This window comes from Xiphophorus hellerii, chromosome 3 (genome assembly GCF_003331165.1).
Source record: "Xiphophorus hellerii strain 12219 chromosome 3, Xiphophorus_hellerii-4.1, whole genome shotgun sequence".
Classification (NCBI taxonomy): domain Eukaryota; kingdom Metazoa; phylum Chordata; class Actinopteri; order Cyprinodontiformes; family Poeciliidae; genus Xiphophorus; species Xiphophorus hellerii.
The window spans coordinates 14,830,690-14,849,930 of NC_045674.1; the positions used below are offsets into that span (position 1 = coordinate 14,830,690).

General features: G+C 37.9%; 1 protein-coding gene across 2 annotated transcripts in view; it reads right to left on the reverse strand.

Annotated features, from left to right (window-relative positions):
* Positions 1–1,717: 1,717 nt before the first annotated feature.
* The window catches only part of LOC116716252 (CUGBP Elav-like family member 3), a 31,456-nt gene continuing 13,932 nt past the window's right edge, over positions 1,718–19,241 (reverse strand). Inside the window, exons 5-16 of one of the 2 annotated variants that reach the window (XR_004338421.1) lie at positions 11,468–11,516; positions 10,936–11,064; positions 10,749–10,828; positions 9,744–9,899; positions 9,222–9,366; positions 7,997–8,143; positions 7,849–7,914; positions 6,668–6,772; positions 6,403–6,546; positions 6,048–6,211; positions 5,671–5,769; positions 1,718–2,758 (exon numbers count right to left, since the gene is read on the reverse strand). Coding sequence is in view for 1 of the 2 variants with exons in the window: in XM_032557184.1 (XP_032413075.1) it covers positions 6,084–6,211; positions 6,403–6,546; positions 6,668–6,772; positions 7,849–7,914; positions 7,997–8,143; positions 9,222–9,366; positions 9,744–9,899; positions 10,749–10,828; positions 10,936–11,064; positions 11,468–11,516 (1,149 nt within the window). In the remaining variant the exon portion in view is untranslated. The remainder of the gene's footprint in view (positions 2,759–5,670; positions 5,770–6,047; positions 6,212–6,402; positions 6,547–6,667; positions 6,773–7,848; positions 7,915–7,996; positions 8,144–9,221; positions 9,367–9,743; positions 9,900–10,748; positions 10,829–10,935; positions 11,065–11,467; positions 11,517–19,241) is intronic. The other variant, XM_032557184.1, reaches the window with a different exon arrangement.

The following is a 19,241-nucleotide window of genomic DNA, read 5'->3' on the forward strand; positions in this document are numbered from 1 at the left end:
GTTAAATCCAGGTGGCGACTTTTTTTTGGCCAGGCAGTGTATATCACCATCAGTTGAAAGATTCAAAGTCTTGCTTGTATTTTATTTTAAATAAAGTGGTTGATTTTATTGTTTAAATAAAACATTTTATATGCTATTGTTATCATAAAACATTTCCTTATTCATCTTTTAAATGAGCTTATTTGATTAGAAAATAATTAAAAATATGCCATTCTTTTTTGCTTTTCATAAGTAGCATAACGTGAAATGTTTTTGCAACTTCTAGGTAAAGAACGTTATTTATTGTCATGGTTTGAACAAATCAATACAATGAATTTTGTTGGTAGAAGTGTGTCAGACAACACACTTCCTTGAGCAAAATTGCTCAAAGAAGGAACATTTACAGTTAAATAAGCAGACATAGTTAATATATATATATATATATATATATATATATATATATATATATATATATATATATATATATATATATATAAAATGTAAATTTATATATTAAAAGTCAATGAATTTGTATTAATTCATTAAACATTCCTTTAATAATTCCTTAGGACCTTCAGTTTTGTTCATGCCACACCTAAATATATATATATATATGCATACACATACACAAAACTGTTTCCTTTTTTTTGTTTTGTTTTCAAGTTTGTTTGTTTTACTAACTACTTCAAACATGACCAACAGAGGATGAAATAAGTTAGAAATTGATTTGATTACGTCATAAAATTTATTTTCAATAACCAGTTTTCCCCTTTTCCATTTCATTCAAGTCCACTTTTATTTCAGTGATATTACAGAATTATGCTGTGACACCCATTTAAATGTTTGCCATTACAGATCAAGAACATTTCAGCTTTAGCTGCTCCTTTTACCAGCTAAAGCTCTTTTCCCTGTGACCTACAATTGAAGCACATGAAGGGTTGTTCAAAGTGCAGAGTGACATAAGGTCTACATACCCTGCAGCTTGTAAAACAGCTTTCCCAGATAGACACATTATGTTCAGTAGGACAAGCTACGTTAAGCTGCTGTTGCATCATATCTGAGCAGCTTGATGTTCCTTAGACTGCTGTATTATGCTGTTATTTCTTTTCTGTTTTTACAAGGAAACAGATAAAACAGTCATTCTTGTTTGATTTCTACTTTGGACTTGGCACACAGCTGTAAATATGAACTGATCATTGATAGTATGAATTGAGAAAATGCTTTCCTTGCGGACTGCAACTGGTCTTATTCCAGTGTCCCATTGATTCAGAGATCTTTTATCCTTTTTAACAAAACGCAGCTGCACAGCAGTGTTTATATCTTCCTAAACATATGCATCAAAAATAGATTAAAAATTGTGTGCACTGGGATGATGCAACTTAATTCATCTGCGGCTTTCAGTTATAACAACATCATTTGGCTTGCACCCTGTTATTCAGGTCTTTGTTTTTTAAACTGAGGCAGACTGAGATAAGCTTATCCAGAGAAATAAACAGTAGTTTATATCCTGGTTAGAGGGTAATCAACTTCAATAGTGTTCTCAGAGACAAAGCAAGTGCAGTGTGTAATTTTGCTGATAAACAGTTTGTTATAAATGAGTTCAGAAGATTAGATGCAAACCTCTTAATTGGTGCACTCCAGATACGCCCCCTTCTGGTCACAAACGTCACCTACAGTTGAAAAATTTCCCCCCATGATTTTGCCAAAAACACAAACAGACACGAATGACAGCAGGCCATTTAGTATGATACCTTTTATTTAAACTTAAAAAGAGTGGATCAAAAAACAGGATTCAATAAATAAGAAATAAATATAATTGCTGTAATAGTTAATAGATACATTATAATTACTCGATTGTAAGAGTCTGACAGAAACAGGCTCTCAAAAGTTTTTCTCTAGAAAATCCTAAAACCAAAATATTGCATTGCCACTCAAACATTTTCTCCCGATAAACAAAATAATTGTTAAATTAGTAAATAAATAAATAAAAAATAGCTCAATTATTAAAACCTCCCGAATAAAAGTGCAACCCCGCACCCTCCCCTGTGTTTCACCTAAAATCTAAGTAGAAATTTAAAATAGGTTTGTGATTTCCCCATTTTACAATTTGGAATGTAATAGCTTTCTCATGAAGAATGATGATGTTACTAGTTGTATTAATAAGAATAATAATGATAATAATAGTTATGTTGCAGTGTTCTGTTCAGTGTTTTATCTAAAGTATTATTCTTTTTTGCATGTTTTCTTGTTTTTTTTTAAATGCTGCTCTTTGTAAACTAAACTATATACAGCTCATAAGGATCCTTTCCAAAGTCTTTCTAACCTACTCATTTAGCTGTCTTTTTTGTATTTTCTTTCTTTTTTATTATGAAACAACAATCCCTCTATATTTGTCATGTAATAGACATGGAATAGACATGTTAAAGTCTATTGAAGTGATATATCATTGTTTTTTTTTTTATCAGTGCCTTTCCTACTCATGTGGTCTGAGTTCTCTTAGTTGTACTAAATACCCTTTTCCATACAGACTGGTCAAACCAAGCTTCTGGCTGTACGGATACCTAATTTGTGTTAACTGTGTGAGTGAGTGTCAGCAGGCATGTGTTTGTCTTGTGCATTTTATATACATTTCAGCTTTGAGGTTCACAATTAAGGGTATCTCTGTGTACGTCAGTGTGTGTTTGTGTGGCAGCTCTCTGCAGACGCTCACAGGTAGAAGACAGTCTGAAAGCACAATGAACCCTGGGACTTCACCTTCAGTTGGACTCTGAGAGGTCGCCTGTGAGAGGAGTTGGAGGGTAGAGGGAGTGGTAAATGAATGAGAAGAGAGGAATAGAGAAAAAAAAATTAAAGATTTTGTTAACATTTGTAGGAAAACTGGAGCTCTGCGTGGGTTTCTGAGCTTCACATTTTGTCAAACATGCCCCATCCATCCAACAAGACTCCTGTCTGGGAATCACTGGAGCTACAGACAAACTTGCTGCTCCCCTTTGTACCTTTGGACGCTCCTAGCTTTTTAAAAGTTCAGTCTCAGAGCATCATTGGCAGATGTCAACAGTAGTAAATCACGGTGCTTTTACATATACACATACCGTGTCTGGTCAGATCATGCAGTTAATTACAGTAAGTCACTGGTATGCATCCTAGTATGACCTCAACTGTGTGTCTCTAAGGAAAGCATGTGTGTGTGTGTGTGTTTCTGTGTGCGCTCTTGAAACTCTGGGAACTCGCATTTATGTGTTTTCAGCATCTGCTGCACTTAGGTGCCCCGGATCATGGCAAGCAAACACTACCAACAACATGCATCACTCTCTGGCATTAGCAGTATAGAAATTCTGGGTGACAATATAATTAGAAAAATGCTCTAACTGCAGGTTTTAATGCTTTAATTATTTTCATTGTCTATATATTCATTTATAGAAGTCTTTAAATCATTAAATATATAATGCCTTGCAAAAATACTAACACCCACGGAACATTGTAAAACAGTCGAAACACTGAGTTCCTTCATAAGTGAAATACTAACCAATGCTTTGATAGGTAATGACAGCACTTGGTAAAATGTAATGTTTCAATTGTTGATTTTTGAGTTTTCATGTATTAAAACACTTTGAACTGCCTTGTTATTTAATTGTACAAAGAAAATTTAGTTTGATTAATTTGATTGTCACATTTTCTGACGTTACAACCACAAACCTTATTTTTTACTAGGATGTCATGTGGCAGATCAGCACCAAATAGTGAACATTTGTGTTATTTTTCATAAAAAAAACATTTGAAAAAGTGTGGTGAGCATCGCTATATTTATACTTATATACATTAGACATAAGCCATACTCTGCAATAATTTAGAAGTACTGTATGTCTCCACCAGATTTGCACTAGGTCTGGACTTTGTTTGGTCAGCCAAACACATGAATAGGAACTGATTTAAACCATCATAACTTGGACTGCATTTACCAAGTCTCAAGTCTTTTGTTGCCTTTATCTGTTTTTTCCCCCAGGATTGACCTTTAATTAGCTTCATCCATCTTCCAATAAACACTGACCAGCTTCCTTGCCCCTGCTAAGGCATGACGCTGTCCTAGTGATTGCTTAGGATGATGTGCAGTGTTAGTTTCTTTTTACAAACCATACCAGTGTTAGTTTTAACCATTGCAGCTATGCAATTTTTAGATCATGGATTAAAACATTCTCTCCACAGAACATCTGGATTTAAAGGAGAATTAAATCACAGACAAGTGGACTCAATTAACTAATTGGAACAAAGCATTGGGTTGCACTGGACTTTGTTTTAGGGGTAAAACAAATTGAAAGTCCCACTTTTAAAATTTTTATTTGTAAAGATTTTTTTTTTAGAAACTATGTTTTGTTTCCCTTCCTCTTCATAAGTAAACACTACATTGTGTTTTGGGTTGCAATGTAGTAAATTGTGTAAGATGTCTGAGTGTGTGGTTACTTTTGCAAGGCATAGCATGTTACACAAAGTTTTAAAAAAATAAAAGTGAAAATCCTTTTGATGCCTCCACACTCTGATCTGACAGCAGCCATGTTGAAGTTTTTAAGTCTTAAATAAATTTTAAAAAACTCTCCCAGAATTCCTATATTTGAAGGCTGTTCTCCAATGAGCAAGAGGCACTTGTTCTTCCACCATGACACCATCATACCCTTCACCCCAAAACACAAGTCAGAAGGAATAGTATAAGGAGGTTGAGATGAAAGAAGCAGATCAACACTTGAAGGAGAGAAAAATGTGGAGAAGAAGAAGATAAGAGAGACAGAAAAAGAGCAGAAGCAGTGATAAAAGATGTAAAGAAGTCTCAGAGAAAAATGGAGGAGTAAGAAAACTAAAGTGCAGCATCACAGTGTAAAAAAGTCACAATCCAAGATTATGAACTCAGCCTATCAGAGTACAGCTCAACAAAATGCATGCTCGCCCATGAAAACAGAGCGCTACAGCCATCAAAAAGATAACTTGATCTAATTCTTCTTGTTTATATATATCCCATGCGTTGGATCAGTTTGCAGCCACATTTTGGAGTTTTGCATACCATAAACATGTCATGTCCTCTTGTCCATCACGGCCTGCCATTTTATGCTGCAACATCCTAATACATGTATTTTTCCCCCATCAAAGCATAATTCTTGTTCCCTGTGTTGTTGCTGTGCTTGTCTCCACCAGTTTGTTATGGAAAACTATGGACACCTCAATGCAGAAGGCAATGCAACGAAGATTATTCAGTCCTGCATTACACGCTAACAGTGTAACACAGAAACATATGCACACATAGATGTCCACGCTCACTATTTTACCCAAACCATTTGTTCAAATAATAATAATAATGACACCAAACAGAACACTACAGAAACTGATCAAAAACAAAGCTGCAAAAAAAATAACAAGCTTTGCTACAGAATTTCTCAGATAGATTACTATAAAGTGATTAAGTGTATCAAATATCCAATCAGATCAGTTGAATCAGTTGAGTGCAGTCCTGGCTATAGATAGTTATTGATCAGTATGTGCACAGGTCAATACAAAATAAAGTCACAATGCACCAAACACAGTCTGTGATCACTACAGCAACAGGACATGCAGGTCAACGCATGGCTGGTTGCTCGAGGTGACAGAACCAACACAGGCAATAAAATCGCCACAGCAACCCAAACACAGGCCAACCAATCAACTTACAACAATGCGAGAGGAAGGGGGGATCAGGGCTTTATCGGTCACTAGGCAACCATTGCCATAGCGATGGGGTCCTCGTGAAATATGATTGGACGGGAGGATCTTGGGTGAGGTAAGTTGCCGTTTCGGGAAAAGATCAAAACAGCAGGGAAGAAATAAGATTGTGAAAGAAAATAAAAAAAGGAAAACAATATCTCATTATTTTCACGTTTCTTGACACAGGGTGCTTTCAGGAGTAACCCAATGCAAATTTACTGCAATGTCAAGCTTTTTTCCTTTTAAAATGTATCAACAGTTAGCTTTTTACTGTCATTATTCTGTTCCTGAAGTATACTGCAGGTCATCTTATTTCACCTTTTATCGCCTCACCACCACCTCACCTCTCCGTATTTGTTAGTTCTTCTCTCCGCTGTCACTCAGTATGGGCGGTTGGCATCTTTGGGCCTTTTGAGCTGCACTTTGAGTCTTTTCATGCCAATCTGAAAGCCATTCATCGCCTGGATAGCAGCCTGAGCGCTGGCAGGGTTGTCAAAACTCACAAATCCTAAAAAAAGAGATAAATAACATTCATGATAAATCTATTATTTTCTCTCACTTTAGTTTAGATGCAGACATTGACAGTATCTTATCCTCCAGAAGGCCAGCCTTTGTGTTTTTTTCACTTGTCCTTCCCTCGCTCTAGTAAACATGCTCTCCCCCTTCCCTCCCTGCTCCCCCACCCTGTGTGTGTCTCACCAAAACATTTGCTCTGGTTGGTAGCTCGGTCCACGAACACTTTAGCCGATATGACATTGCCAAAGGGCAGGAACATCTGCAGCATCTCAGAGTCACTGAACTCCTGTGGCAGGTGGTAGATGAAGATGTTACACCCCTCTGGACCTGACACAGACACACACGTAGGACGAAGACTCATAAATTACCCCACGCTTTCAGAAAACAACCCTAAACACGCTCACTATCAAAAGGGGTGTGGCCCCAGCAAGACAGGAAGTCACATCACCTTCTCTTTGCTGCTGTTGCTGGGGCTGCTGGTGTTGCTGAGCAACCAGTGTCGGCTGCTGGGGAAACGGCTGCCCAACCAATCCGTAGGCAGCAGGATACGCCGCTATTGGAAGAGAGACAGGGGCATTAACGTCTTATTGGGTAATAACAACAGGTGGCAACATGAGAGTGCCCAATAGAGACATTTCCTTTGAACTGAGGGGTTCCCTGTTGAAGGTGAAATCTATTAACTACAGAGTGGAGCAAGTCTACAGAACAAAGACACTGTTGATCCCAATCTGGTTTGCACACATTGCATCATCGCTGCAATCCCTGGTTATAAACATCATCTATAAACCGAGTCTTTGTGAACTCAGATAAATCATAAAATCAATTACCCTTGAAGATGTTTCACCCTTGACAGCCAGACTAAGGAGACATTGCTTGAATGTTCTTCATTTAATCTCCTGTATGAACCATCGCTTTGAGCAGATGGGTGCATTACTACATGTGCATGACTAGATTCCCAAATGTATGTGTAATATCCATCCATCCATTGTCTACACATGCTTATCCTTGTAAGGTCACAGGAGTTTGTGCCTATCTCCAGTGGTTACTGGGCGATAGGATGGGTTTGCTCTGTTCATCACAGGGCAATACAGATAGGACAGGAGAAGCACTCATACATGAACACAGTCATACAAAAAGGCAATTTAGGATAACCAATAAACCCATTTTGAGTCAGAGTACCTGGAAACAACACATCCATGCATCTCTCCAGGTTATTGGTTTCTTCCCACAGTCCAAAAATATGCATTTATAATTGGTTAATTGGTGTTTCTAAACTTGAACCTTAGGTATGAGTGTGAGCATGCATGGTTGTTTGTCCTGTCGGCAAAATCAATTATCAAATCAATTTACCACTCAGCCCTAAGCTGTATTGAATGAGATGAATTTGGACTCAATCTGATTGAATGAAATAAATAAGGAATTAACTAAACTGAATGAAAAGAGCTGCTATAAAAAGAATTGAATTAGGATGGTTCAGTTTGAATGCAAAGACTTTGAGGTAAACTGACCTGAAATAATGAATTTTTGATCAATTGGGTTGAATTAATTAATTGGATTGTGTGTAATTGGCCTTTTTCCTTTTATAAAGTGCTTTGAGAAAGAATTTTAGAAATCTATGCTAATGCAAACCTGTGTAGTGCTGCATGCCTGCATAGGCTTGCTGAAGAGGGTCCAAAGCTGCAGCTGGACTCTGGGCTGGAATAAAAACAATAAGAGCAGCAGAGATTAAGAATCCAACTAACATGATAATCTACAGTTCTATACTTTATCAAGCTACCTTGGTATGGGTGAACTCCATTGGTGTACAGTGTTTCTGTTTGCTGTCCATTGGTGGGAGCTGGCACGCTGCTGTAACCATTCACTCCTAATGCTGGCGGGATAGCTGACACAGGTGTTGCTGCGATAGTTGGTGGAGTGTTTGTACCTGCAGATATAGATTACACCAAAACAATTACTTCCTAGTTAAGAAGAACATGTACAATGTTTTGATATTTACAGGGTTTGTCCACTTTTCCCATAGCAAAATTAATTTAATTTCAAGCATTTTCAAATTTCCAAACTTTCCAACACCACACTTTGGAGATAAAAACAATACAACTGAACAAAAAAAATGCTGTTTTAATTCACTATTATCTATAATTTATCACTGTTATTAATAATGTGATGGTATTCAATATTCTACAGCAGGGACAAGGTAAACTACAATATAGCAAAATTGTATGTTTTAAAATGTCTCACACATTTTTGCACCTGACTGATCTGAGCCCAAAACACAAATTTAACAAAAAAATCCCTCAATTTCACTAACTTTGTTCAGTGTATAAAATACAAGATGATAAATAAATCATTGAGATATAAGGAATAATAAATACTTGTTACATTAAAACAATCAAAAATTGTGTCAAGGTAAATGACCTTCCTGCTTAAATTAAATGCTTAAACACAATATACAAAGGAAAAACTAAATCTCTAAAAAATGTTCTCGCTAAGTTTTCTGGCTTTTAGCAAATAGAAATAATTTAGGAAAATGTCTAGACAAGAGAAATTTCATCTGATTTATCTTCAGACAGTGAGAAAAAAATTATCTTGTTATTAGGTCTATGAAAATATCTGATTTCATCTGTAAATGTAATTTTACAAATTTATGCTTTGAATCAAGCAACTTCACCACAAAATTGTGCAGTTTAAGTATAAAGCACTTTCAAGGAATTTAAAATCAAGCACTTTCCAAACCTTCAAAACACCAAGCTGAAATTCAAGAATTTTCAAAGAATTCAAGGATATCTATTCTGCTGAACCTCTGCAGGATGGAAAGATTGGAGACTTTAAATCTTTACATGCAGCAACACTGACTTTCCTTGTAATAGGGTGAAGAGTTCACACCCTCCAATCCATAATCTAAATGTTTCTTTATAGTTTGGCTTAATAAAAACAAACTGCAGCCTCTCAACCTTAATTTCAGGTATTTATGGAGTATGAAGAGTGTGCATGAGGAGAATTACCCGAGGACGGTGTGATAGGTGTAATGGGTGTTGCGATGATTCCGTTGGCATTGAGTGCCGCCATCTGCTGCATCTGTACAGCAGCAACTGTTGCGACAGGAGACAAGTACGCTGACTGGGCAACCAGGGCCTGCTGTTGGACAAGCTGTAGACGAGGGAGAAAGAGGATGGAGGAGAGCAAGGGGGTTAAATTGATATGGGAAAAAGAGAAAGAGAGAGAAAAGAAGATGAAAAATGGGAGGAAGGGCCAAGGAGAGGGAGTGATGGAGGAACAGATGAATAGAGATCTAATTACAAGGCCATTATGTCCCAAGTCAGTGGGTTAATGGTTGTGTGTTGCGGGAAGGCTAATGCCAGATGACGTATGTTCTGTTGTCTATGTAATAACATTAGTTCCAATTAGACCACTGATAGCCTCTTCAAACTTATTACATCCTTTCATAAGCACAGCACTGCCCTTGCAAACTTGGTGTGTAGCAAATGTGAGAGTCGTACAGTTGGCTTTTGTGTGTCTGTGCTTGCCTGTGCGTTGACCGCCTGCGTGTAGGCATTGTAGGCAGGAAAGTTGAGGGTCATGGGGCTGAAGATGCCGAGTTGGGAGGCCACCTGCTGCATCCTCCTCAGCCCCCGCTCCTTCTCCGTGTCAGCAAACTTTACCACCAGACTGGACGACGCTCCCTGTGGACGGAGAGATACAGTTTACAGTGCTCTCTAAAAGTATTCATTCACATTTTCTCATTGGACCACTGAAAATTTCAGTGTGTTGTAGTGAATTTTATGTGACAGATTAACTTGTGGTGGCTGATGTAACACTGAAGGAAACATCATGGTTCTCACATGGTGCTCAAGAATATTTACAAATAAAAATGTGGAAAATGTACCAAGTATATGTTACCAGCCCTTTTTATTCTAAATTGCTATATAAAAACCTATTGTTTTCACTTAGAAAATAGAAAATAGTCTCTATGTGTGTAATTTTATTTCAGTTTAAACGCAGCTGTTCTATGAACGCCTCCCACCAGAAAGGTCAGGGATAAAGTTCACCTCTGTGAAACATGGTGGTGGCAACATCATGCTGTTGTGATATTTCTTCAGCAAATACACGCCAACTGAAGGTAAAAACTTGTTATGGATATCTGTGGCTTGATTTACAGATTATTTCCATCCAACCTGACTTGAGTTTGAGCTACTTTGTAAAGAAAAACATTTCGTTTCCAGCTGTGCAAAACTAATTGAGACATTCCTCATAAAGAGTTGCAGCTGTAATTGCAATGGCAATTGCATTTTATGTAAAATCAATCTAATCTGTGGAAATTAATCCAGATCACAATTATGTGCTGCTTTCAATAAATTTGTCACTTAAAAATATGTAAAATACAACAAAGTTTAATGTATCAACATTTTAAAAGGGTATTAAAACTTTTTCAAGGACAGAATCCAAACCTTTACTCAAATTAATCGTATAGATATGAATGTTGAATGTCTTTATGTTTTTAAATCATTAGTCATCGTATGCATGGAGCTTACAGGCATTGTGCGGCTCCCATGCAGGCTGCTGATTGCAGCTTGGGCTTCGGCATGACCCTGGAATTTCACAAAGGCGCACCCTGCACAACAAAAACAAACACAGTTATCAGATTAGTAATCAATGCTACAGCAAATAAAATTGTTTGTACTATATTTTCCTTGAGCAGTTCAACCTTATGCAATTTACCTTTGCTTGTGCCATCTGGTCCTCTCAAAACAGTGCACTCCTCTATGCTGCCAAAGGGCTCAAACAGCCTTCTGACATCCTCATCACTCTGCTGCTTTCCCAGCATGCCCACAAACAACTTCCTGTCCTCTGAGACACCAGGGATGAGCAGGAGAAAGGAAAACAAAAAGACATAAAATCAATTTATTTACCCCCAAACTGGTAACATATCTTCTTATAACATGAAGGTTGAAGCTATAGAGGGAAATATACTATTTTCGTCCACCAGGGAGCAGTGTTGACCACTGAGACTGGTAATTGGAAAAGTGAGGCGCTAGTGTGAATGTCTGTGTAAAAGTACGGGTATTTAGTAAAATCATGCCCAGCATGAAACCTTCTAACATCTATTAAAGATTATCTGAGGTTAATATTTTAAACTCACCTCAAAACTGACAAAAAATAAAATATACAACAGACTCATTGAGATGGCTGAGTTTATAGATAGGGAAGACATTTTGAAAATGTCTTCACAAAAAGAAGAAAGACGACTCACCTCCTCGGCCTTCACTGTCAGCTGGTTTAACTTGGATCGGCCGATTCATCTAAAGGACAAAAGAAAACATCAGCAAACAGGTCAACATTAAATGCCTTTCAGTCACACTCAATTCAACTCCACAAAAGATATTTAACTGTCTGGTGAGATGTATGCTATCCTTTAATCAATAAATTTCCTCCAATGATTGATTCATGATGGTAGGTTTTTGGTGAGAAGTTAAATATTCAAAAAAGTTGTCACTAAATTAGGAACATCTTGAAAACTATCAACAGAGGCAAAACTTGAGACCTTAAGCATCAGACTTAAATTTAAAATGAAATGATGTGCCTTAATATTACAAAAGATAGGGCAGACCCATTTTGTTAAGTTATTTGTGTACCATAGTTAGGTTAGGAGTAGAGATGCACTCTAAAAGCTTTTCTTCACCAATACTGATTTCCAGTCTATTTTGAGATCTGACCTGCATAGCTGTGATTTAAACTTTTATAAAAACACATCAATCAGAAAAAACTCTGTTATATGTTCTTGAATAAAGTCAGTCATTTTAAATCTAACAGGAAATGTAGGAATTACAAGACTATTTCCACTTATGTCACTAACTTTTATCTGTTTTTTATTTATTAAACTCCTTCAGAAGACATGCTGTTAGTTGATGTGTTTTAAACAGAGGGGGTTCTTCTTCTTGATGCATTTAATTACTAGGAAAAACATGTTTTTACTATTTGATCTGCCAATTACTAGTCCGACCTTATCGAAGAAAAGAAAACAGCCAAATCCAATTTTTGTAATGACATAATTTCAACCTCAGTAAAAATGCAGTCTAAAGAGATATATTCTTTAAGAAATTTGTATTTTTTTTTAAAGAAAACCTTTTCTCAGATGATTTTTAGGTGAGATAAAAAAACTACCGTAAAATATCAACCCTAATGAACATTTTCAGAACTTTAAAATAATTCTTTCATTTATAAAAAAGAAAAAAATCTAATTAAGATAATGACAGCAGTCAGGGTCTGTTCATGTGTTTTTGTTACTCAAGTATCAAGATTATGGATAGTTAAGTAGGAATCAACCTTTTCATGACCGACATAGATTCCCAGTTTTCTTTCTGGTTTGACCTGACAACTCTAATTCAGAAAGAAAGCATTTTTTCATTTTAAGAATTGTAACAAGATTATCCTCATTTATGCATCAAAAATATATTCCTGACCTTTATGTGGCTTTTATTCAAGTAAAAAGGGTGCTTTGAAGTAGATGCTGTTCGGTGATACTCATTTGGATTGAAAATGGTGGGAGATATTAGTTTTGATATGTTTAATAAATTAACTTAAAACATTTTTTTTCCAGTATTTGATCTTTGGATCGAGAGAAAATAGGTCAATTGGCCGACTGAACTGGTGCTTCTCTAGTTAGCAGGTGACATTTGCTTCAAGACTCAAACATAAACAGTCTTTGATTTGTCCCACATACACACACTCAAAGACCAGGGGATTGAGAAGTGGCGAGATTAAGAATGCAGGCAAGCTGATCTGGATTACCTAAAAAGTAGGGATTAGATGAGGGACAAGAGAAGGCAGAGACACAGGCAAGAGGAGAAATGAGACGGTGCAGGCGTGGGAGAGAGGGGGAGATAATGTTGTTCAGTGAAATGACAAGTGTGTAAAGGGAACGGGCACAGTCAACTGAAAATAAAAGGATAGAAAAAAAAACAACTCAGAGGGAGAAGCCTGGGGGACCCCAACTCACATCGACCGCTAGAAAGGGCAGGTGGAAGGCTAAAAGGAACCCCGGGGAGTAAATGGAAAAAAAAAGTATTACATGGAAAGTGCGAAAGAGAAAGGCTGAGAGTGGAGGGATGAAAGCAGAGCCTGCCCCTGAGAGAGGATTCAAAAAGAATAGAAAGAGAAAGAGGAGCAGGCAGGCGGACGGGGCGTGATTCAGTCGTGACTCGCTCTGTCTAAAAAAATCTCACGACTACCAAGATCCCCTGCCAAGAGTGCTGATGCATTATCCCAAACCCACGTTGCAAACATCCCTCCCATTCATATCGTCTGTACCTGTGGCTAACACAAACAAAAAGACAGAAAAAAACTACAAAAAACCCCCAAAAACTCTGCACACACAGTGTTTAGTCATAGGTAGGGGAAAGAGGGATGGGCTGGAGGAGCAGAGCTGCAGAATGATGGTGGCAAAAAGAGGAGAGACATGGAACGAGGAAGAAACAAGGTAGATCCGGAGGAGAAGTGGAGGAGAGACAGGACTCAACAAAGAACTGTGGAGTCGACTCTCCTGGAGGGATGACCTAACTTCTTTTTATTTGAATTCTTATAAATCTTGCTGGAGTTTGAGCGAATGTGTGGACTGGAAGAAAAGGACGGAAGATGTAGAGGGAACGGATGAGAAGGAGGAAGAATGGCTCGGCGTCCCAGTGGGGTGTTAAGGCAATGTAATGATGCTGGTAATTGAGGAGAGGGCAGAGCAGAGAAAGACAGATCCATGCATTTGATTAATCAGCTCTTAGCTGTCACCACAAAACTATCGATCTAGGGCAAGGCCATCCCACACACACACACACACACACACCCACCGCACGCACACACACACACACACGCCACGACATCCTCGCACGCAGATGAAAACACACCTCCTCACATCCCTTCATAAGACACACTCACAAATTAGGAGTGAATCATAGATATATATTTTTTTAACTCTAGCACCTTTACTGGAGAAATTCATCCATTCATCCTATTCTGGTCCTAATGTTACTGCTGTCCATCCAAGTTGCCATCCATCTGCTCATTGATCAGTCCTGTCTTGTACATTGATTTGGGCTTCCTTTGTAGAGAGGCCTGATAGTTGCAAGATTTGTGTCCACCTACCTTCTCTCTAACCTTGGATCAATCCATCACCTCTTCAATTTCTTCCTCCATTAAGCCTTGTCCTTGTGCACATAAAATGGGCTAAACAGAAAACCCCCGCCACTTCCAGTGGAATCACAGCGTATTGATTAGTGTATATACACAGATATGCAGATCCCCTTTCCTAAAAAGCATTCCCACAGCATAATTCTGCCACCATCAAACATTGAGATACAGCTTTCTAATCAACTCTGCTTCAACCTTCTCCACAACTCCCTCCCTGTCCTTCCTGCTGGTGTTTGTTTCTGAATGTCCCCTAACAAACCTCAGAGAAATTCACAGAAAAATTAGATTACAACTAAAATTAAATTACACACAAGTGGGCTCTATTTATTAAGTTGGTGATTTTTGAAGGCAATTGATTATACTGGATTTTACTGACAGAATAATATGACGGAATCCCCCAGGCTTCTCCCTACTGAAGAAAGCTGAATTTCAATGCAAGCCACATTTTTCAAATTTTTAATTGCAAAACATTCTGAAAGAAGTGTATAATTTTTTTCCCACTTCACTATTATGTGCAACGCTGTGCAGGTTTATCACAGAAATTCCCAACAAAGTACACTGAAGTGTGTGGCTGTAACATGACAAATTGCTTAAGGGTTGAGTGGGGGGAATTAATACTTTTGCAAGGCTCTGTATATGAGCGTTGTGACATTACAATCTTAAGTATATAATATGCGTTTCAGTGATTAACTTGCTTGAAAAAAATGAGCAGGAGAATCTAAAGACATGAAGAGAAGCAGCAGGTGAGACGTGCAGACTGCCTCTTCAGAGACATCACAATGGGATCGGAAAATTCGCATGGCAACCAGCTTGTTGTCATGGCAATCGTATGACGGCACACTGAGTAGGTAAACAAGGATGCTGGTTGCCAAGGGCGACTGCTGTGCTCTTTGGGTAAACAAAGAATTGGTGCCAGAGGATGCTTTAGTGGCTTTGAACTGCCTTCTAAATTGTCTCTACAATGAATTTACTCTCTGGATACTAGCATGAAAACCAGCAATATGAGCACCAAGTATGAGTAAAAATGTTAGAGAAGAAAGAAATGTACATTGAAGAGAATAATGAAGAAGGTGTCAGAGGCCAGATATGGAAATAAGTATGTGGCAAATCTATACTGTACTGATTAAAATTCCCTTGAGTCTGGTTAGGCAGTCAAACTGTACTCCAGTTTGTCTTTGTCTCTCTCCTTTACACAAGAACAGCCGCACACTCCTTTCATGTCAAATTATCCTCTAATTACTCACGTTCCAAATAAGACTTAATTAACAGCAGCCATCTGCAAACGTGTACATGTAAAGAGGAGCCAGGACTCGCGCCGGAGTGCAGTTTGACCTATCCTGCTGCATACTAAGAAGCTTTAGAAGTTCCTGTGCCTCTGAGGAAAGTGAACTTGCATGTGAGGCGATGCATGAGGGCATATATGTGATGCTGCATGAGCACACACACACTCAGTGAAAGCCCGGCTTCCACTCATGCACTTCTGACCAAAGCCTGCATGCAAACACAAGCCCATTTACACGCTGTGGTGACAACAGAAATACTATAGACACACAGTGCATGTCACTTATCGATGCAAACACAAACACACACACACACACCGAAACAGTTTTACGGTACGCCTTTCCAGTGTCTCACAGCACCCGACCTTTTGCTCACACTGAAACAAACACATACTACACACTTACAGTTAATCTTACTCCCTGCAGTAATGCGGAGAGGATTGTACCAGGATTAGAGGATATTAAATCCTTGGATTATCCAATCAAATCGTATTTTTCCCCCTCCCCCACCCACGCAAAATCAGTGGAACAAACCATCCACCGTGATGAGGGGGGAAGTGGTAGGAGAAAGAAACTGTACAGACATAAATCAAAGCTACAGCTTCATTTTGTATTTGCTTCTCTTTTGCCATCAAAAGTATTTCTGCACAACAGGAAGAAATTATTCATTCAACACTTAAAAAAACAACAAGACAACATGCATTCATATGAGTATGCATCCATGTCAAATGCTCTCTTGAATCCTCTGTAAACGCATATGTTCACACCTCCTCATTCCCCTTTTACTCTCCCTCGGGACGCTTCAACCTAACAATTTCAGAAGTCCATTTTCCAAAATGCCCAAGGAATGAAAACTATTTTTATCCCCACTCCACAATCTCGCATTATTTCTGCCTCTCCTTGACTCCTTGGTTCCTTGCTCTCCGCATCGAGATTCATAATCCTCCATATTCTGCTTTTGACGGCAGTATCTCAGTTTTCTTTTCCTGGAACATCTCTTTTTTTAATCTTCAATGTTTGTCTAATTATTCTTAGAAACTCACCAACAGCGTGTTGCAAAGATGATAAAACTAAGAGAAAAAACTAAAAAAAATTGACCATTTTTAAGTTTATCCTTAATTACAAACAGAGGCCCACAAAAAATATATATATAAGGGCTTTAAAACTAAAATATTCCCCTAATCAAAAAGGCTTCTTCCCTATATCAGTTACATTTAGTACCCAACTATGCTGAGAAACGATCCATAACAGTTTGAATCCAGCATATCTTGAAACATAAATGCAGCTTTTATTTAGACTGCGTCTGCACACTTACAGCTGTAGCAGAACCAAATAATTAGCAGCTCAAGCACACAATCAGCATTTTAATCAAAATTATTCAATAACTACAGAATTATTGAATAATATACAAGTATATTGATTTCAGCAAAAAAAAAATCATGTTACATGAAACAATATGTTTCATGTAACTGATTTCAATCCAGTTTATTTCTATAGAATCAGGATCAGCTTTATTGGCTGACATTTTGTGCACAAAGAAAGAATTTGCCTTTGGTTTTTAGGAGTTCACAGGGTACAAACAAAGTATAAATATATAAACTTTAGAGGAAACAACATAAGGATAAAGAAACTGTGTGTGCACGTATTTGCAGCCATTTTTCTATATTTGTAGAAAGAAAAAAAAAGGACTGTTGTGACACTGCAAATATATTACTTTTGTTTCACAGTAATCGCTGAATACTCTGGCTTTAATGGGCTTAAAATGTTCATCAGAAAAAAACCCCATTTAGCACAGACCTGAAGGTATATAGCTCCAAATTACAAAAAAATGTCATCGCAACACACACTACAATTTGTCCAAGTCATATTTAGCTATAAAGACCTTTAGATCCAATCACACATATTTCAATTTGAAGATCTCTACTTCATCCAACAAAACAAGTATATAACATACAACAACTACCAGAACTGGACACTATATACAATATAGACCAGGGTCATAGTTTGCACTGCGCGAGTCAAACTCTATGAAAAGTTAACATGTCTGTACAGTAAGAAAACAATATTTATGTAATATCCTATATGATGATCAAACTGAATTTGTCCCTCTCATTTAGAGCGAGAAGAAAACATTAAAATGTGAGAAACAGGGAGTGAGCGTTAAGGTGAAACAGAAGCACAGCTCCACCCCTCCATGCTATCATCCACTATTTAGAACCACGTTAGGCTTTGCATCCCTCAGGTTTCCTAGCAACCTGGCATCTGGCTCGACTCCGTTGCCTAGTGACGCAGGTCTGCAACCATAATACAGGCTCCTGGTGCCCCGTCCCCCTCCCCCCTCTACTGTCTCTAATTCCTTTCTTCACACCTGAGAGGTCTGCCCTCCATCTCCTCCTTTCAGTAAGTTATCTGGCAGAAACCCTTCACCAGTCTCTCTGCTGGAGCAGCAACATATTCCCTTTCCTCTCCCTGTGTTTTTCTCCTCATTTGCCTGCACAATAATAACATCAAACCATGAATAAAGCAGTGCTAGCCACCGTGTTGATCCACAGAATATTACGTTGTTTTTGTCAAGCCCAACGAGAACATTCAGCATGCAGCAGCGGAGCACTCACTGAAATTTGATCCTGTGGATTTAGTTCAACATAATCCAACAGCACTATAGCGGATAACTGTTAGACCTATGCACTTGGACCTTCTTTCTATTTTCGGGAGTGTAAGTCCTTTGGGAAATGAGCTGGTGAATTAAAAAGGCCGTTCAAAGCCATACAGATTCATGGCTGCAGAAATCTCACATTCACTGAGATTACGTCCAATCCGGAGCCTGACACATTTATGAAAGCTCGGATAGTTATGGTGTAGGCGGGAATCCAGAAAATAAAAGACTGATATCCACATGGATTTATGCTCTTACATAGTCACATTTAAACACACTGGTTTTTAACTCTAACATTTCATGAATGGGTACATAGAAATATGAATTCGTGTCATAAAATGAGATCAGTGCAACCTCAAATGGACAGAAAAATTTTATATATTTCATTGTGCCACTTTCTTCCCTAATCATAGCAGATTACAGGATAAATGCCTTCTTGCTTAAGTAGGCATTAAAAGTAGAAGAAATCAAGTAACGTTTTAGGAATAAATACAAAGTTTCTTATTAATTTAATGGCAAATGTGATATTTGCAAGATGGTATTAAAATGGATACAGTTTTTATAAAATGGGGTAAAGAATAACATCTGAAAAACAAATACTTTTCCACACCCCATCATGAAATATATATGAGAGTTGATTACTGCTCTTAATCAATCTAAAAAAATTATAAGACAGTCCATACAATGAGAAATATTACATGGAAAAACCGGATGGTTACTAATCATCCAAGCAGGGGAAGTCCTAACAAGTTTAATGAGCTTGTAAAAAGCTTCATTTCTCTGTGGTCAGGGTGAAAGAGCTCAGTGTTTAGACAGCCAGTTATGGTTTGATAAGAGTCACATCCCAGGTGCAGATACAGTCCTGGCATCCCATTTCTCTGCCTAATCACACACACGCTCAGACTTGTAGG